Source organism: Mirounga leonina, unplaced genomic scaffold (genome assembly GCF_011800145.1).
Source record: "Mirounga leonina isolate KUSES-001 unplaced genomic scaffold, KU_Mleo_1.0 Mir_418, whole genome shotgun sequence".
Lineage (NCBI taxonomy): Eukaryota > Metazoa > Chordata > Mammalia > Carnivora > Phocidae > Mirounga > Mirounga leonina.
Genome location: NW_023270739.1, coordinates 22,083,379 through 22,097,909, shown reverse-complemented (window position 1 = coordinate 22,097,909; position 14,531 = coordinate 22,083,379). Strand labels below are relative to the sequence as shown.

Sequence of the window (14,531 nt, the reverse complement as noted above, 5' to 3'; positions counted from 1 at the left end):
TAAACTAACAATGGACTTTTAAAATTATACATAAAAAGAAAGAATGGGGCGCCTGGGTGGCTCAGTTGTTAAGTGTCTGCCTTTGGCTCTGGTCATGATCCCAGGGCTCTGGGATCGAGCCCCACGTCAGGCTTCCTGGTCAGTGGGAAGCCTTCTTCTCCCTCTCCCACTCCCCCTGCTTGTGTTTCCTCTCTTGCTGTCTCTCTCTCTCTGTCAAATAAATAAGTAAAATCTTAAAAAAAAAAAAGAATACAGTGAAAGTTCCATGCACCCATCACCCAGCTTCAGCTAGAGCAGGTGTTAACATTTTGCCAAACTGCTCTGTTCCTCTCCCACCCCCACCTTTTTTCTTGGACTATTTCAAAGACGATCCCAGACATTACCTAACTTCACCTTTAAGTACTTCCGTATGCATCTCTAACAGATCAGTATGCTCTCTCTTTTTTTTTAAATGCTAACTCCCATATAATTATTTAATAATATTAGTAATAATTCCCTAATATTGTCACCAGCTAGACCCTAAGACCTGACCTACTCACCTGCTTCTACCCACTGACCTTTGTCCCACATTTTTCCTTAAGCTCTTCTTTCCAGCTTATCTCTTACAAGGGTCAGGCAAAAGACCTGAGGGGCATAGCATCCCCTGATATAAACTGAAACTACCCCTCAAGCTGTAAGGACTGCCTGGACAGACAATTCCATCCAGCCCAGACCACCCAGACTGGTTTGAATTTAACTCCCAACTTGCACCTACACAGTTGGACCATGGATGGAATGACCCTTAGAGTGACGAACAATTACCTTTACCTCATTCTAATAAAACCTCCACCCAGGAAGGAGCACAAGCCTCATTTATAGAACATATGATATATATAGGCGTGTGTCCTTTTTTTTTTTTTTTAAGATTTTATTTATTTATTTCACAGGGAGAGAGAGCACTTGCAGGGGAGTGGCAGGCAGAGGGAGAGGGAGAATCAGGCTCCCTGTTGAGCAGGGAGCCCCATGTGGGGCTCGATCCCAGGACCCTGGGATCATGACCCAATCCAAAGGTAGACGCTTAACCGGCGGAGCCACCCAGGTGCCCCTATAGTCATGTTTCCTTAAGACACATGTGCCACCTTATGCCTGTCTTTAGTGGTGGCAAGGCACCCCTATCTAAGTATTCATTCTAATCCTAAATAAAAGAAACCCATTCGCCCTGCTTGGAGAGTCAGGCTTTAGAAGTTTTTCCCCTGCTCTACTTATTTGCTGCAAATAAAGTTTCCTTTGTGTGACAGCTCACCTGGTGTAGTTTCTTTCTGTGACTCACCGAGAAACAAACTCACGTTAGTTCGATTATAGTATCACCTAATACCTAGTCTGCATTTGGATTTCGAGTATCTAAGAAATGTCTTCTTATAATTGTTCAAACCAGGATCTAAACAAAACCCATACATCACATTTGGGTGATATGTCCCTTTAGTCTTAAGTGGTTTTCTCCACTTCCTCTGCCTTTATTATATTGCTTATTTGTTGAAGAAACTGGGTAATTTGATATGTAGAACTTCTGTATTTTGGCACTGACTGATTGCATAGGATAAGATGGCATTTGATTTAGCACAAAATTATAATATTTTAGCATACCACTTTTTTATCTTGTTTCTCAGAGAACATCATGAGTTTTGTTTTACCACTTGAACAAGTTTAAGAAACCCATAGCATCCTTATTTTGTACTTAAGGAAGCTGGGACCAAGAGAGGATTTTCCTGAAACATAGCAGCCTACCTGGAAAGTATCAGAACACTCAGTATTTTCCTTGGTAGTTGAAAGCAATGGTCCTATCAGAAGAATCATACAATGAAACTTTTTAGTGAGGACCTCACCTGTTTTGTTTTCTTCCCTGTGCCTAGATATTGCCTGGCACGTAGAAGATGTTCAATCAGTATTTATTATTGAATGAGTTGCCTAATTCTGCCATGTTGTCATGTTGCCTGTTCCCTCTCTGGCCTAGAACCTGGAAGGTTACAACTTGTTTTCTCTGTCAGGTTTAAAGCAGTTTAGAAGAGGGACACCTGAGTGGCTCAGTCGATTAAGCATCTGACTCCTGATTTCAGCTCGGGTCATGATCTCAGGGTTGTGGATCAAGCCCCATGTCAGGCTCTGTGCTGACATGGAGTGTGGAGCCTGCTTAAGATTCTCTCTCCCTCTCCCTCTGTCCCTGCCCCACGCATGTGCACACTCTTTCTCTCTGTTAAAAGAAAAAAGTAACTAAGTCTGCTTAGAAGAGAGAACAATGATGAAAGTATTTTACCCATCACCTCAGTTTTGGCACCAGTTTATCTTCCTTTTTAAATGCAAACCAGCAATATGGTACTGGCACTTCTATAGAATGCACCACAAATCCTGCAGAAAGCAATCAGTGCATTAAATGAGTGTTTCAAGCTTTATATGTCCATTGGTGTGGGATCCGTTATCTTTAATGGGTGGGTGGGCATGAAGTGCAGGTAGTCTTGGACTTAAATGAGTCATTTTCTTGAAGTGCTTGTTCAGCAAAAATGTTGGGGTTTCCTGTCTGTTTTTGTTTATTTTTCTTACAAAAATATGTTTAAGCCATCAGAAAAATTTCAGCACAACCAAAGACTCTTGGCTGTCTTTCATTTAGCAAAATTCTTTCTGGTGCTATGATGTGTGTTTTCTGTCAGCTAAAATTTACAGGAATAGTGAACCACAAGGATTTCCTGAGGAGAAGCTCCCACATGCTGTGTCTGAGGTTTCTCATGTTTCTTTTGGCAACAGTAACATTCTCCAATACTACAAAATTATAGTTTGAGTCCAGTGCTAATAATTTCTTTTCAAGAAAACAACTTAACTGAAACATTGTGGTTCTATTTTGCTTGAACTAAGGAAAAAAAGTTATAACAGAAAATTACCTATCATCACCTACTCTGCCTTACCCTCCACAAAAAAAGTCCCTTCTGAGGTTGCCATCAACCTATAATAATATTCACTATATGAAACATAGAAATTTCAGTGTATTTGTTTATAAACATAACAACCCCAATCCTATAAATAGAGTGGTTAGGGCGGTTGCAGTGTGGAGCTTCATCTTGCTGTGGGCGATCATGTTTTAATATTAACACATTTGCCTTTTTCACTCTCATTCGTGTACAGAGTATGAAAAACTCATCAATATGGTTTTATATCCCACATTAAAATTAACTTTTTCAGAACTATCACTTGTTGAGGGGTGCCTGGGTGGCTCGTTAAGCATCTGCCTTCAGCTCGGGTCATGATCCCGGGGTCCTGGGATCGAGCCCCGCATCGGGCTCCCTGCTCGGTCAGGAGCCTGCCGTTTCCCTCTCCCACTCCCCCTGCTTGTGTTCCCTCTCTAGCTATCTATCTCTCTGTGTCAAATAAATAAATAATATCTTTAAAAAAAAAAAAGAACTATCACTTGTTGAGTTTTGTTATAGCTATTCTTTGTTAATGCAGTTATCAGGAAAGACTATTAAAATATTCCCTTTCCGGGGTGCCAGGTGGCTCAGTCGGTTAAGCGTCTGCCTTCAGCTTAGGTCATGATCTCAGGGTCCTGGGATCGAGCCCCATATCAGGCTCTCTGCTCAGCAGAGAGTCTGCCTCTCCCTCTCTCTGATCCTCCTCCACTTGTGCTTTATCTCTCTCTGTCTCAAATAAAATCTTTTAAAAAATAAAATAAAATACTCCCTTTCCAACCACATATCTTTGTTTGTTTGTTTGTTTGTTTGTTTGTTTGTTTGTTTGTTTGTGTATTTTAAGTAAGCTCCACGCTGGGCTTGAAACCCAGGGCAGGGCTTGCAAGAGTCAGATGCTTAACCAACTGAGCTACCCTGGCGCCCCAACTACTTACCTGTTTAAGGCTTGATTTTCTTTTCTTCTTTTTCTTCAAAGATTTTATTTATTTGACAGAGAGAGAGCACAAGCAAGGGGAGCGGCAGGCAGAGGGAGAGGGAGAAGCAGGCTCCCTGCTGAGCAAGGAGCCCGATATGGGATTCCGTCCCAGGACCCTGAGATCATGACCTGAGCCGAAGGCAGATGTTTAACCGACTGAGCCACCCAGGCACCCCAAAGCTTGATTTTCTTTATATACTTCATCCAGAACGATAAATTGCAACACATTGAATGAAGAAGCATATAAGAATCCGGCTATCTCCTATTAAGCCAGATAATAAGGAGAGTTGCAAAAAATGTTAAATAATCCACTTTGCTCAATACTTTTTTTTTTTTTCATTTTGGAATGGGTTTATTGTTATTTTTAAGTAAATTAATAAGTATTTTAAATTTTTAAAATTTCTAATATGATAAATCTTGTTAGACATCCACAAAAACTCTTTGGGGCTCTCAATAATTTTTAAAACCTTAAACAGCTTTTAAGACCCAAAAAATCTGTGAACCAGTAGTCATGATGTGGTTTTCTGAGATCTGTCAAATAATACACAGGTTATTTGGCAGTTTCAGAGAAAAAATGATAGTAATCTTAGCCCCCAAACATTTTTTTAATTAATAAAATAATAATTTTACCAAAAATCCCTTTGCACTCTTAAAAAAACTGCCCATGTGCTACGAGGTCTATTTCAGTCAGTTCATCTTGGCTAATGTTCAGTTCGTTAACCAAGGGATTTTTGTTTTTCATTTGTGTGTTATCATTGGTTACATTTTAAATTTTATTTTGGCTCAAAAGTGATTGAAGCATAGAAATAGAAATAAAACAGTATTATAAATGCTACAACTCAGAATACTGTCATAATGAATAAGAGCTTTAGAGTTCATACAGTCTGAGTTTATATGTGTTAGAAAGTGGAATGATTTGTAGTAGCAGTCCAAAAGAGGAAAGTTCAAATATGAAATACGATGGTGACTGGAATTACATTCTATCAGATCTGCAATACCTTCATCTCTAGTCGCCAGAGATTATTCTGAAATTTTGTCAAATACTTAGTTATGTAAAGCCATGAAACAAGGCACAGTGATAACCTTGGCAAGCCAGAATTTTCCAGAACTGTAAAACAGTGCATTCCAGGGTGAAAGTGATGAATTCTGTCACTAGAGATGGGGAAGAAATCAGAACTACTAAAGCATCATTCATAGTTGCATAGCTCAAATAGATGGATGTCACACCTTTGACCAGAACGTTGTGAAACCAACCAAAAAGTTAATGAAAAGTTTTAGCATTTGTAGAAAAGGCAGAATAAGGTACTGACAAAATTACTATATCAAATGACACCATTGGACATTATTGGTATTATTCAAGGCAAATGATTAATGCTGCTGTTTTTGCAAAATGTCAAATAGTAGGTGTTCCAGCTAATGGTGTTTCCAACTGAGTATGTATATGTATGCTCTTAGTTGATGTGCAGAACATGGAGAACAAAGTATTCATTGTTTCTCTTCTGTTTAATCACGTTTACAAGTATGTTACACATAATCCATTTTGTTATTTTGTGAGCTGTGACATAAACTGGAAAAGGAAGGGACTTTGGGGTCAGTGCTGACACAGCATCAGTTAAGTGTGTAGTAAGAAAGGTACTAGAATTTGAATGAAAAGAAGTTTGATCCCATCCCCACCCATGAAGCCTCTTGCCAGGGAACAGGTAGCAATCAAGAATATGCCTCAATATATTGACTGAGCATTTAATTAGAACAGGAGTCAGCAGACTAGCTGTTGGGCCAGGTTTGTCCTCTGTTCCCCACCTATTTTTCTGTGACTGGTGAACACAGAGTAGACTTTACGTTTTTAAATGGTTGGGGAAAATATCAAAAGAATGGTATTTTGTGACACATGGAAATTATAAGAAGTTCAGTATTTCCATAAATATTTACTGGAGCATAACCACACTCATTGGTTTATGTATTGTTGTAGCTGCTTTTGCAGTACAGCAGCAGGATTGATTAGTTATGAGAGAGACTATATGGCCTGCAAAGTGTGAAATATTTACTGTCTGGCCTTTTACAGAAAAACTTTGACAACCCTGGAATTAGAGTAACTCCACTTTGATCCATCGTATTTATTGTTCTTCCCCATGGGAGTTCATTGAAGAAAGGGTTCTACTGCCTTAAAAACAAGCTTTGTGTTGTTGTTGTTTTTTTTTTAAGTGTGTAAACTTTTCAAAAGGTCGCCCCAACCGAACAAGCATTCTTGTTCTTTTGCCACTCTGGGGACAGAGCAGGGAGGAGTTCACAATTCATTTTGGAAATACTTGAGTAATTCAAGGTAGTATTTGAAGATACATTATGGGTGATACAAAAATTAACCATTTGTGCCAACAGAGATTTAAGTCTGATAGAGAGATAAGAAACATATTCCTCCTTTTATTATAATCTTTTGCCTCTTTTTCCCAAAAGAGCATTAAACATAGCTTTAAAAGGAGGCATTTTATGTATCTTTTATTCTCTCAGATTGATACCCAGCAAATTGCTACCAGTATAAGCAAATTCCCACTGTTCCTCATTTTCCCAAACTCAGGGATATATTCCCTAAAAATACTGGTCTAATTTAACTGCCTGTCCTCTGTTTCCATAGCATCCAATACAATCCTGTAATTATTGATTTGCTTGATGTTTCTGTTTTAAACTATAAGGAAGTTTCCCTGGTGTCTTCCTCTCTAGACACAGGAGGGACTGTTTGTTACTTTAGATAGTATAATATAATATTTCGGAGTGTTGGCTTTGGAGTCAGACTTGTCCTGCTTTCTGTATCTGAGTGAATCTGTTTCCTCTTCTATGAAATGGGAATTAACAATAACAATGATAGCAATGATCATAATACTTTTTTTAGAGTTTGTTGTGAACCTTAGGTGAAATGGTGCAAGTAGGATGCTAGTTAAGCTTTTGCCACATGGTACTATGTTAGTTGTGTTGCTGATACTATTGTTTTGATGGTGGTTGTTATTGTATCTCGACTACCTAACATAAGGTCTTTTTTAAATTAAGTATTAAATATTTTTGTTGAATGGAGTCAAGGTTTATTTTTAAACATGTTACCAGCTTTGTGCTTTAGAGAAGGCTGAAAGTTAAAACTAAAGCTTGCTGTTTATCCAGAAATTTGTCCCATAGGTTTTCATGTAACAGTGATGCTTATGTATCTGATGGGATTGGAGTTTGTTTTGTTGTTTGTTTGTTTGTTTGTTTGTTTGTTTTGGGGGGTTTTTTTGGTCTGTTCCAAAACCTGTGCGCTTTCACCTGGCTTATCTAAAGTTGAAGTGTAAATTGAGTGATTACTATGGGCCAGTTACTGTTCTAAGTGCTTGTAAATATTTAGTCCATATAAGAGCCCTATGAACTAGGTCTTATTATTATTCCTATTTTAAGATGAGACAGCTGAAACACAGGATTATAAACTGTCATAGGATACTTAGCCAGTAAGAGGCACAGTTGGGATTTGAACCTATAGTCTGGCCCCAGAGTTTGTGTTCTTAACCACCATGTTCTAATGCTTTTATTAGCCACAGAGTCTCGTTTGCCATATGGTTGTATGTAAGATACAGCTTATTTTAGGTAACTTTCTTGGAGTTTTAAGTTTGTTTACAGTGCTGGGTGTGTGGTAGATAATACATATTTGTGCTTGAATGAATTAATGAATATGATGGTATGATAAAATTATAATTAGTGCAGTATATAATCATTGCTTAATTCTTGGCTTCAAGTAATAACTGCTTTCCACTGTAGGCCCTCTTACGAGCTATCTATAGCCAGGCTTGGCTATTTTGAAGCAATCTACTCTAATACTACAAATATTTGGGCAAAGAAATTGCTTAACAAATCTATTTATATTCCTAAATTCATTTTTTCTTGCTGGTACCCACTCAGAAAAATCTGTGTTTAGAGTTTTTCCTTTTTTGGGTCCCTCTGTTGAATTGTTTGTAGTTTGTTTTTAGGGTTTTTTTTAATGTTAGATAACATTGTGACAGATAATTCACTTTTTAATAGATGAAGCCTTAAAGAATTTGTGTATACTGGTCATGATAGTGAAGTTTGGTGTTGGATCGGCCTCTAAAATTTTTGAAATAGTAATGATATTGAAATTTGCTTTATTTTATATGTCTCTTTCAGAATTCTCCACTTTACCAGTACTTACAGGATCTGGGACACACAGACTTTGAAATATGCTCTTCTCTGTCACCAAAACCAGAAAAAAGCACAGTGACAGAGAGACAACAAAAGCATCCTGCAAGAGCCCTGACAAAAGTAAGAAAGCATGTTCATTCTCTATGTTTAATCTTTTGTTCTTCACCTCACTGATATTTAAACTGCCTTAACCCTTACCCTTGTAAAAAAAACAAAAACAAAAAACCTTATAAGCACCTCCATGTCCTTTCTGACTCTGATAAGACTTTATTTTTTATTTCATCAGTAGTACAAAACTGTTTAGATAAATATAAGTCCTTACTGTTTTGGACTGTCGTAGTAATTTCTATAATGAATGGAAATTAATTAATATGGTTGAGGATTAAAATATATTATTTCTTAAAATATTGAAGTTGTTTGGAGGGAACCAGAAAAATATACTAAAACCTTAATGAGAACTCAACCATTAGGACTTTTATATTAATTAGAATTTTTTTCTTTGCATATTTTTTAAAAGAGAGCACAAGTTATAAGAAAGCAAACTGATAACATATTTCATGAGCAATTTCAAGGATATGTGATGGAGTGGGTATATTTACCTCAGTTTGTGATGCCCTTTATATCTAGGCAGTATCCTCTTATGCAATAAATATTTCAGTTGATTACAACATTGCAAGGCTGAGATACTGGAAGAATCTCCACTAATTATGTTCTGTAAAACGTATTTACTAGATTCATTTATGTTCTATTAGCCATATTTAATAAAATAAAAAAAAATATTTCAGTTTTAACGAAAGGAATTCTAATTTAATAGAAAAAATAAACCAGATTACTTCATTTCTTGAGCATTCTAGTTTAATCAGTGTTTTATTATATACAAGACATCATTATTTTTTCGAGGAGGCTTTTAAAGTTTTCAATTAGTTGTTTACTCTGTGGTGATAGAGAGGGAAGTCTCTTTTCTCCTTTTCTTAGAAAAACCCCTAAAATGTGAGGTAACCAAGCTGGGCCCATTTGCAAGAGTAGAATAGATACCAGAGAAATGTTTTTTTGACTGATACTTACAGGGTAGGAATTAGAGAGTTAGAGCTTACATGGATCAGAACCAGTTTGCTAGTCCTCTGGACTTAAACTCTTTATTCTCTCTGCCCCTTTCAAATGTGAATGTTCCTGGGAAGAGTTTTGAAAGCAAAACTGAACGATATGGCTAATAGGTTATTTATAGATTAAAACTTGGATTTGAGATTACTTGGCAACAAAAGACAAAGAATGGGCCAAGGGATAGTCTTAGGCGGGATATGGGCATTGGCCTTTTTTTGTTGTTCAAACTTGGGTTTTAAAGGTATTTAATCCTTTTCATTTATGATATGTATTTTTACATATAGAAGTGTTATTAATTTATAAATAAATAAAATGAGAGTTTAAGATTTACTGGTCCTCAGAAATTGAGAAATAGCCAGAAAATGTTTTTCAAAATTACCACACGTCTAGAAAGTTCTTTTAGTTTTCATATTATTTCAACTGTATGAGCTATATTTTTCTAAAATGGAGTTTTTCTAAATCCAGGACAGCTGAATTTTAGAAAGATTTGTTGTATTATTTAGTTCCTTCTCAGGGGATATATTTTTAGAATCGCCCCCAAAGTGCTGTTCAAGCAGTAAAGTACCAGTTATTTTCTTTGGAAAGCAAAGTTTTTGTATAATAAGAGATCGTGATGAAACTGTCATTAGCCTTCATCACCATTTTTTAATGTTCTTGTGAGTACTTACTGAGTACTCTTACTGGTATTCTCACCATCAATATTCATTCTCTGTATATTTTTCTAGTTTCTTTTCCTGTGATTATTCTTTTTTTTTTTTTTTTAAGATTTTATTTTATTTATTTGACAGAGAGAGACACAGTGAGAGAGGGAACACAAGCAGGGGGAGGGGGAGAGGGAGAAGCAGGCTTCCTGCCAAGCATGGAGCCCGATGCGGGGCTTGATCCCAGGACTCTGGGATCGTGACCTGAGCCGAAGGCAGACGCTTAACGACTGAGCCACCCAGGTGCCCTCCTGTGATTATTCTTAAATGTTCCTTCCATAAAGTTTTAACATCAGGCCTCTTCTCTCTTGGTCTGTTTTTATGAGTGATCTCATCTACTTTCTTGCCCTCATTGGCTACTTGTGTGTATTCTCCATCTTCACTGAGTTCTGGACGTTGCTTAAACATTTCACATGGCCTGTGCCCCAGGAAACTCAGATTCATATGTATAAAACAAATAAAATATTCTTTCCATATTCCCAAATTACCACTCTCAGTTATCTTAAGATTTCCTATGGCTCGCACATTAATTTGGTCACTAAATGATATATCAAGTGAACTTCTTATGTCTCTAAAATCCAACCCTCATCCATTACCATTTTTTGCTACCCTACTTGAGGCCTTTGTCATTATTTAGCTAGACTATTAAATATCCTCCTAATCAGGCTTCTTGGCTACAGTCATTTCCTGCTAGTATTGCCTCTACACTGTAGCCAGTTATTTTTCTTAAATGCTGATTTTTATTGTTTCATTTCCTTGCTTAAAAATCTTTGGTGGCTCCTCACAGCCTACAGGATAAAGTCTAAACTATTAAGGCATTTAAGACCAAAGTCCTTTAAAACTGCTCTCAGTGATCATTACTGTTCCCTTCTTTCCTTGGGTCTTAGCCTGTCCCAGGCTCTGCCACCATGCCCGTGACGTGCTTCCATGGCTGTGCCCTTTCTTCGTCCTGTTCTTTTGCCCAGAATGTTCTTCCCGCCTTTGTTAAATTCCTGCTCATCTGTTAGGGCACAGCTTCAGTGTTAGCACCTCTTGACCTTTTTTCCCACACTTTCCCAGACTTTACTTTGTTTTGTAATTATTTATACCATCTCTTCTATACTAAGTTCTTGAAAACAGCAGTTATGTGTATTCATCTTTGTTCCTATGACCCTTTTTCAGTACCTGGGATATAGTAACCACTCAATGAATATAAACTCCATTTACTAGCATGGAAATGGGCTATTAACATTAAGGTAATTTTAATTTTTGGTTGATTCAGTAATACAACTTTTATTTCAATATGAGACACTTTTTCTAAAATTGATTAAAATGTCTCTCTGCCTTAGCATTGTGGAATGAAATGTTCTTAGTATTTGAGAACTTGGAGCATCCTATGGTTTTCATTTATTTTATTTTTTAAAGATTTTATTTATTTATTTTTTTGACAGAGAGAGAGACACAGTAAGAGAGGGAACACAAGCAGGGGGAGTGAGAGAGGGAGAAACAGGCTTCCCACTGAGCAGGGAGCCCGACGTGGGGCTCAGTCCCAGGACCCTGGGATCATGACCTGAGCCGAAGGCAGATGCTTAACAGCTAAGCCACCCAGGCACCCCTGGTTTTCATTTTGAAACACATACTATCATCATCTTGATATAGCTAGTATATAGTGTACGCAGTAAATGGGCTGCATTAGGATAACTTCTGAGTGCTCTTTTATTTTTAAAAAAAAATTAATTTATTTATTTTTTTATGTAGTGTTCCATGATTCATTGTTTGCATATAACACCCAGTGCTCCATGCAGTCGTGCCCTCCTTAATACCCATCACTGGGCTAACCCATCCCCCCAGCCCGCCTCCCCCCTAAAACCCTTAGTTTGTTTCTCAGAGTCCATAGTCTCTCATGGTTCGTCTCCCCCTCCGATTTCCCCCCCTTCATTCTTCCCCTCCTGCTATCTTCTTCTTCTTCTTTTTTTTTTTCTTAACATATATTGCATTATTTGTTTCAGAGGTACAGATCTGTGATTCAACAGTCTTGCACAATTCACAGCGCTCACCATAGCACAGACCCTCCCCAGTGTCCATCCCCCAGTGTCCATCACCATCCCTCCCACCCTCCACCACTCCAGCAACCCTCAGTTTGTTTCCTGAGATTAAGAATTCTTCTGAGTGCTCTTTAAAAAATCTGCTTTCAGGTCTCATTCAAAACTTAATTTTAACTTAATCTAAACCTATAGATTGAGGTCCCAAGAATATTTCTAAATAAAATTTCCAGGTGATTCTGATGTGCAAGTAAATCTGGGAATTATTAAGGAGCCTGAACATATTGACAAAGGATATAACCTAGGTGATTTTTTTCTCCCTTTTTCTAATAAAAATTCTGAATTTTTTCTTCTTAATTAGAAGTAAGTTATTTGGACTTTTTCTGCTGTTTGGGTGTGATTTAATAAATCCTATACAATGTCATTCATCTCCTTCAGCAAGGCATCCTGTTAAAAGTGGCTGAAACCATCAAAAGTTGGATTTTTTCTCAGTACAATAAGAAAGATGACTTACTTCACAAGTTGGTAAGTGTTTGCTCTACTTCTTTTTGTCAGTTTTCAGGGCTCCAGTTTACTAGTGACAGAATCTAATGAATCAGAATTTGTTTTGCTACTGATTTGGGCAGTGATTGATTCTAAATAGAAATTCTGGGCAGTTCTCTGAAAGGAGACTGCCTACTTCATGAAGTGTTAAAAGTTTGTTGGTATCACCTAAAAAAAAAAAATCAACAAGAAGTTCTTCAATAATTGTGGATATTTGAATTTGAATTCATAGTTCTTCCAAGTGGATATATGAATTTGAATTCATAGTTCTTCCAAGAGGTTGTTAGCCATTTAGAATAGAATATTCTGGTAGTTATTGATACCTTATTTGTTAGACTACTGATTTCCTGCTGCCATCTTCCTCCACTGACAAGTATTCCTCTCAATAGGGAAAGGAATATATCCATTAGTAAGATCTTCTCCCTTTTCATTAGGAGCTTGACTGTCTGCATCCTTATCCCACAGTCTAAGATTACAGAGTTTGGGCAAAATCAAAGTCGTTCCCCCCTAATTTATTTATCATTGATCTACCATTCTCTGATAACTTCATATATAAGATTTAATCTCCCAAGACTAATCACAGAATTTCCCAAAGACTTGGAATTGTGACCATGATCACAAATCATCTTTGTGATTCCTGTGAGGCTTGCTTTTTTTTTTTCCCCCTACTCTCTACGGTAATAGATCTGGTGTTTGACCTCTGACCCCCAGGAGGGATACTTCAACTTTGTGCATCCTAAGCAATGCAGAATCCAAATAGTATAGCTAAAAAATTGAAGTTATGAAGTTCTCATGTCTCTCAGAAGGAGTAATCAAGTTACAAGTAAGCAGATTTCAGGATCCTATGCTGGCCTATGACCTTAAGATAATTATCATTCTTGTAAATTACCATTTGTAAAGAGATGTTTACAAAGTGCTTTCACATTTTGGTTTGGTATTCCAAACACTGTAAGGTTAGTGCATTTTACCAATTGGAAAGCCTGAGATTCAGACAGTTCAGTTTGGTTTAAGAATACTTAGTAAGTGAATTGTTCAAGAATGTTCAACTAGAAAGTGATAGAGTTAGAATTTGAACTCAGGTCTCCTGTTTCAAAGCCTAGGCTCTCCATTATAACATACTACCTCTCTAGCTTGAGTATTATTACGTATTGACTGACTAAAATTACTTTTTTAGCAATCCAAATGGGCAAGTTCTCTGTTCAGGGTTTCATCTTTGTAGGTATATTGAGAAGGTCAATGAAGTGTCTTGTCACCTGCGTAGAATATCATCTCTATCCAGGTGGAGCCATCCTCATTCTTCAGTGATACTAGGACTGTGGTAAGGTATATGGATCCATATACATTTTTCTGTGGTTTAGTCGTAGTCTACATAGTCCTGATCTTTTCATTCTTGGTCCTTTGTCACTGGCCACATGTTTCACTGTAAAGTGCCAGCTTCTCTACGCCTCTCTTTTGTGCTTATATTATAGAGAACTGTAAGAAGTACATGCCAGAGAAATCATTTACTAGTAATGGAACAAGGAATTACCCTGTGGCTTCTGGCATGAGATGGTTGACTTTTCCTTTGATTGTGACATATTTAAAATTTTGTTGGCTATACAGATATTGAACCAGTCCCTCTTTCCTTTTATAAAAATACTGGCAGTTGCTCCATGATAGCTGAACCTTTTGCCATTATTCCTTTTTATTAAAGTAGTACTTCTTAAAGATTAAAAAAAAAGTTCTTTTATAACAACTATAATGGTAGGGGTATTAGCACTTTTTAAGCACGTGTTAGCCTGTAAAGTGCTTTCACACATGTTATCTCATTTGATCTTCATCAGCTTTATGAAACAGCACAATATATTAAAAAATATATAAGATCATTGAAATATATTGACACATGAATAGTTCCCTTCTCTATCCCTAGGGGTAAAAACAGAAATCTCTCTATTGTTTAGCTGTGCTTCTCACACCCTTTCATTCCATACAGGCAGATATCTTCTGAGTTACCTTCTCATACCATTTTTCCGGTTAGATCCTTAAAAGAATCCTGTTACCCATTGAATTAAGTCTAGTTCATCACTTCAGCATGAAAGAGTCTGCA

At 37.1% G+C, this 14,531-nt stretch overlaps 1 protein-coding gene across 4 annotated transcripts in view; it reads left to right on the top strand.

The window, feature by feature from the left end:
- VEZT (vezatin, adherens junctions transmembrane protein) overlaps positions 1-14,531 on the top strand; it is a 72,433-nt gene that overhangs the window by 17,810 nt on the left and 40,092 nt on the right. For 3 of the 4 annotated variants that reach the window (XM_034987819.1, XM_034987818.1, XM_034987820.1), the window contains exons 2-3: positions 8,065-8,199; positions 12,341-12,427. In XM_034987819.1, the coding sequence (XP_034843710.1) occupies positions 8,065-8,199; positions 12,341-12,427 (222 nt within the window). Of the gene's footprint in view, positions 1-8,064; positions 8,200-12,340; positions 12,428-14,531 lie in introns of those variants that run through there. The other variant, XM_034987821.1, reaches the window with a different exon arrangement.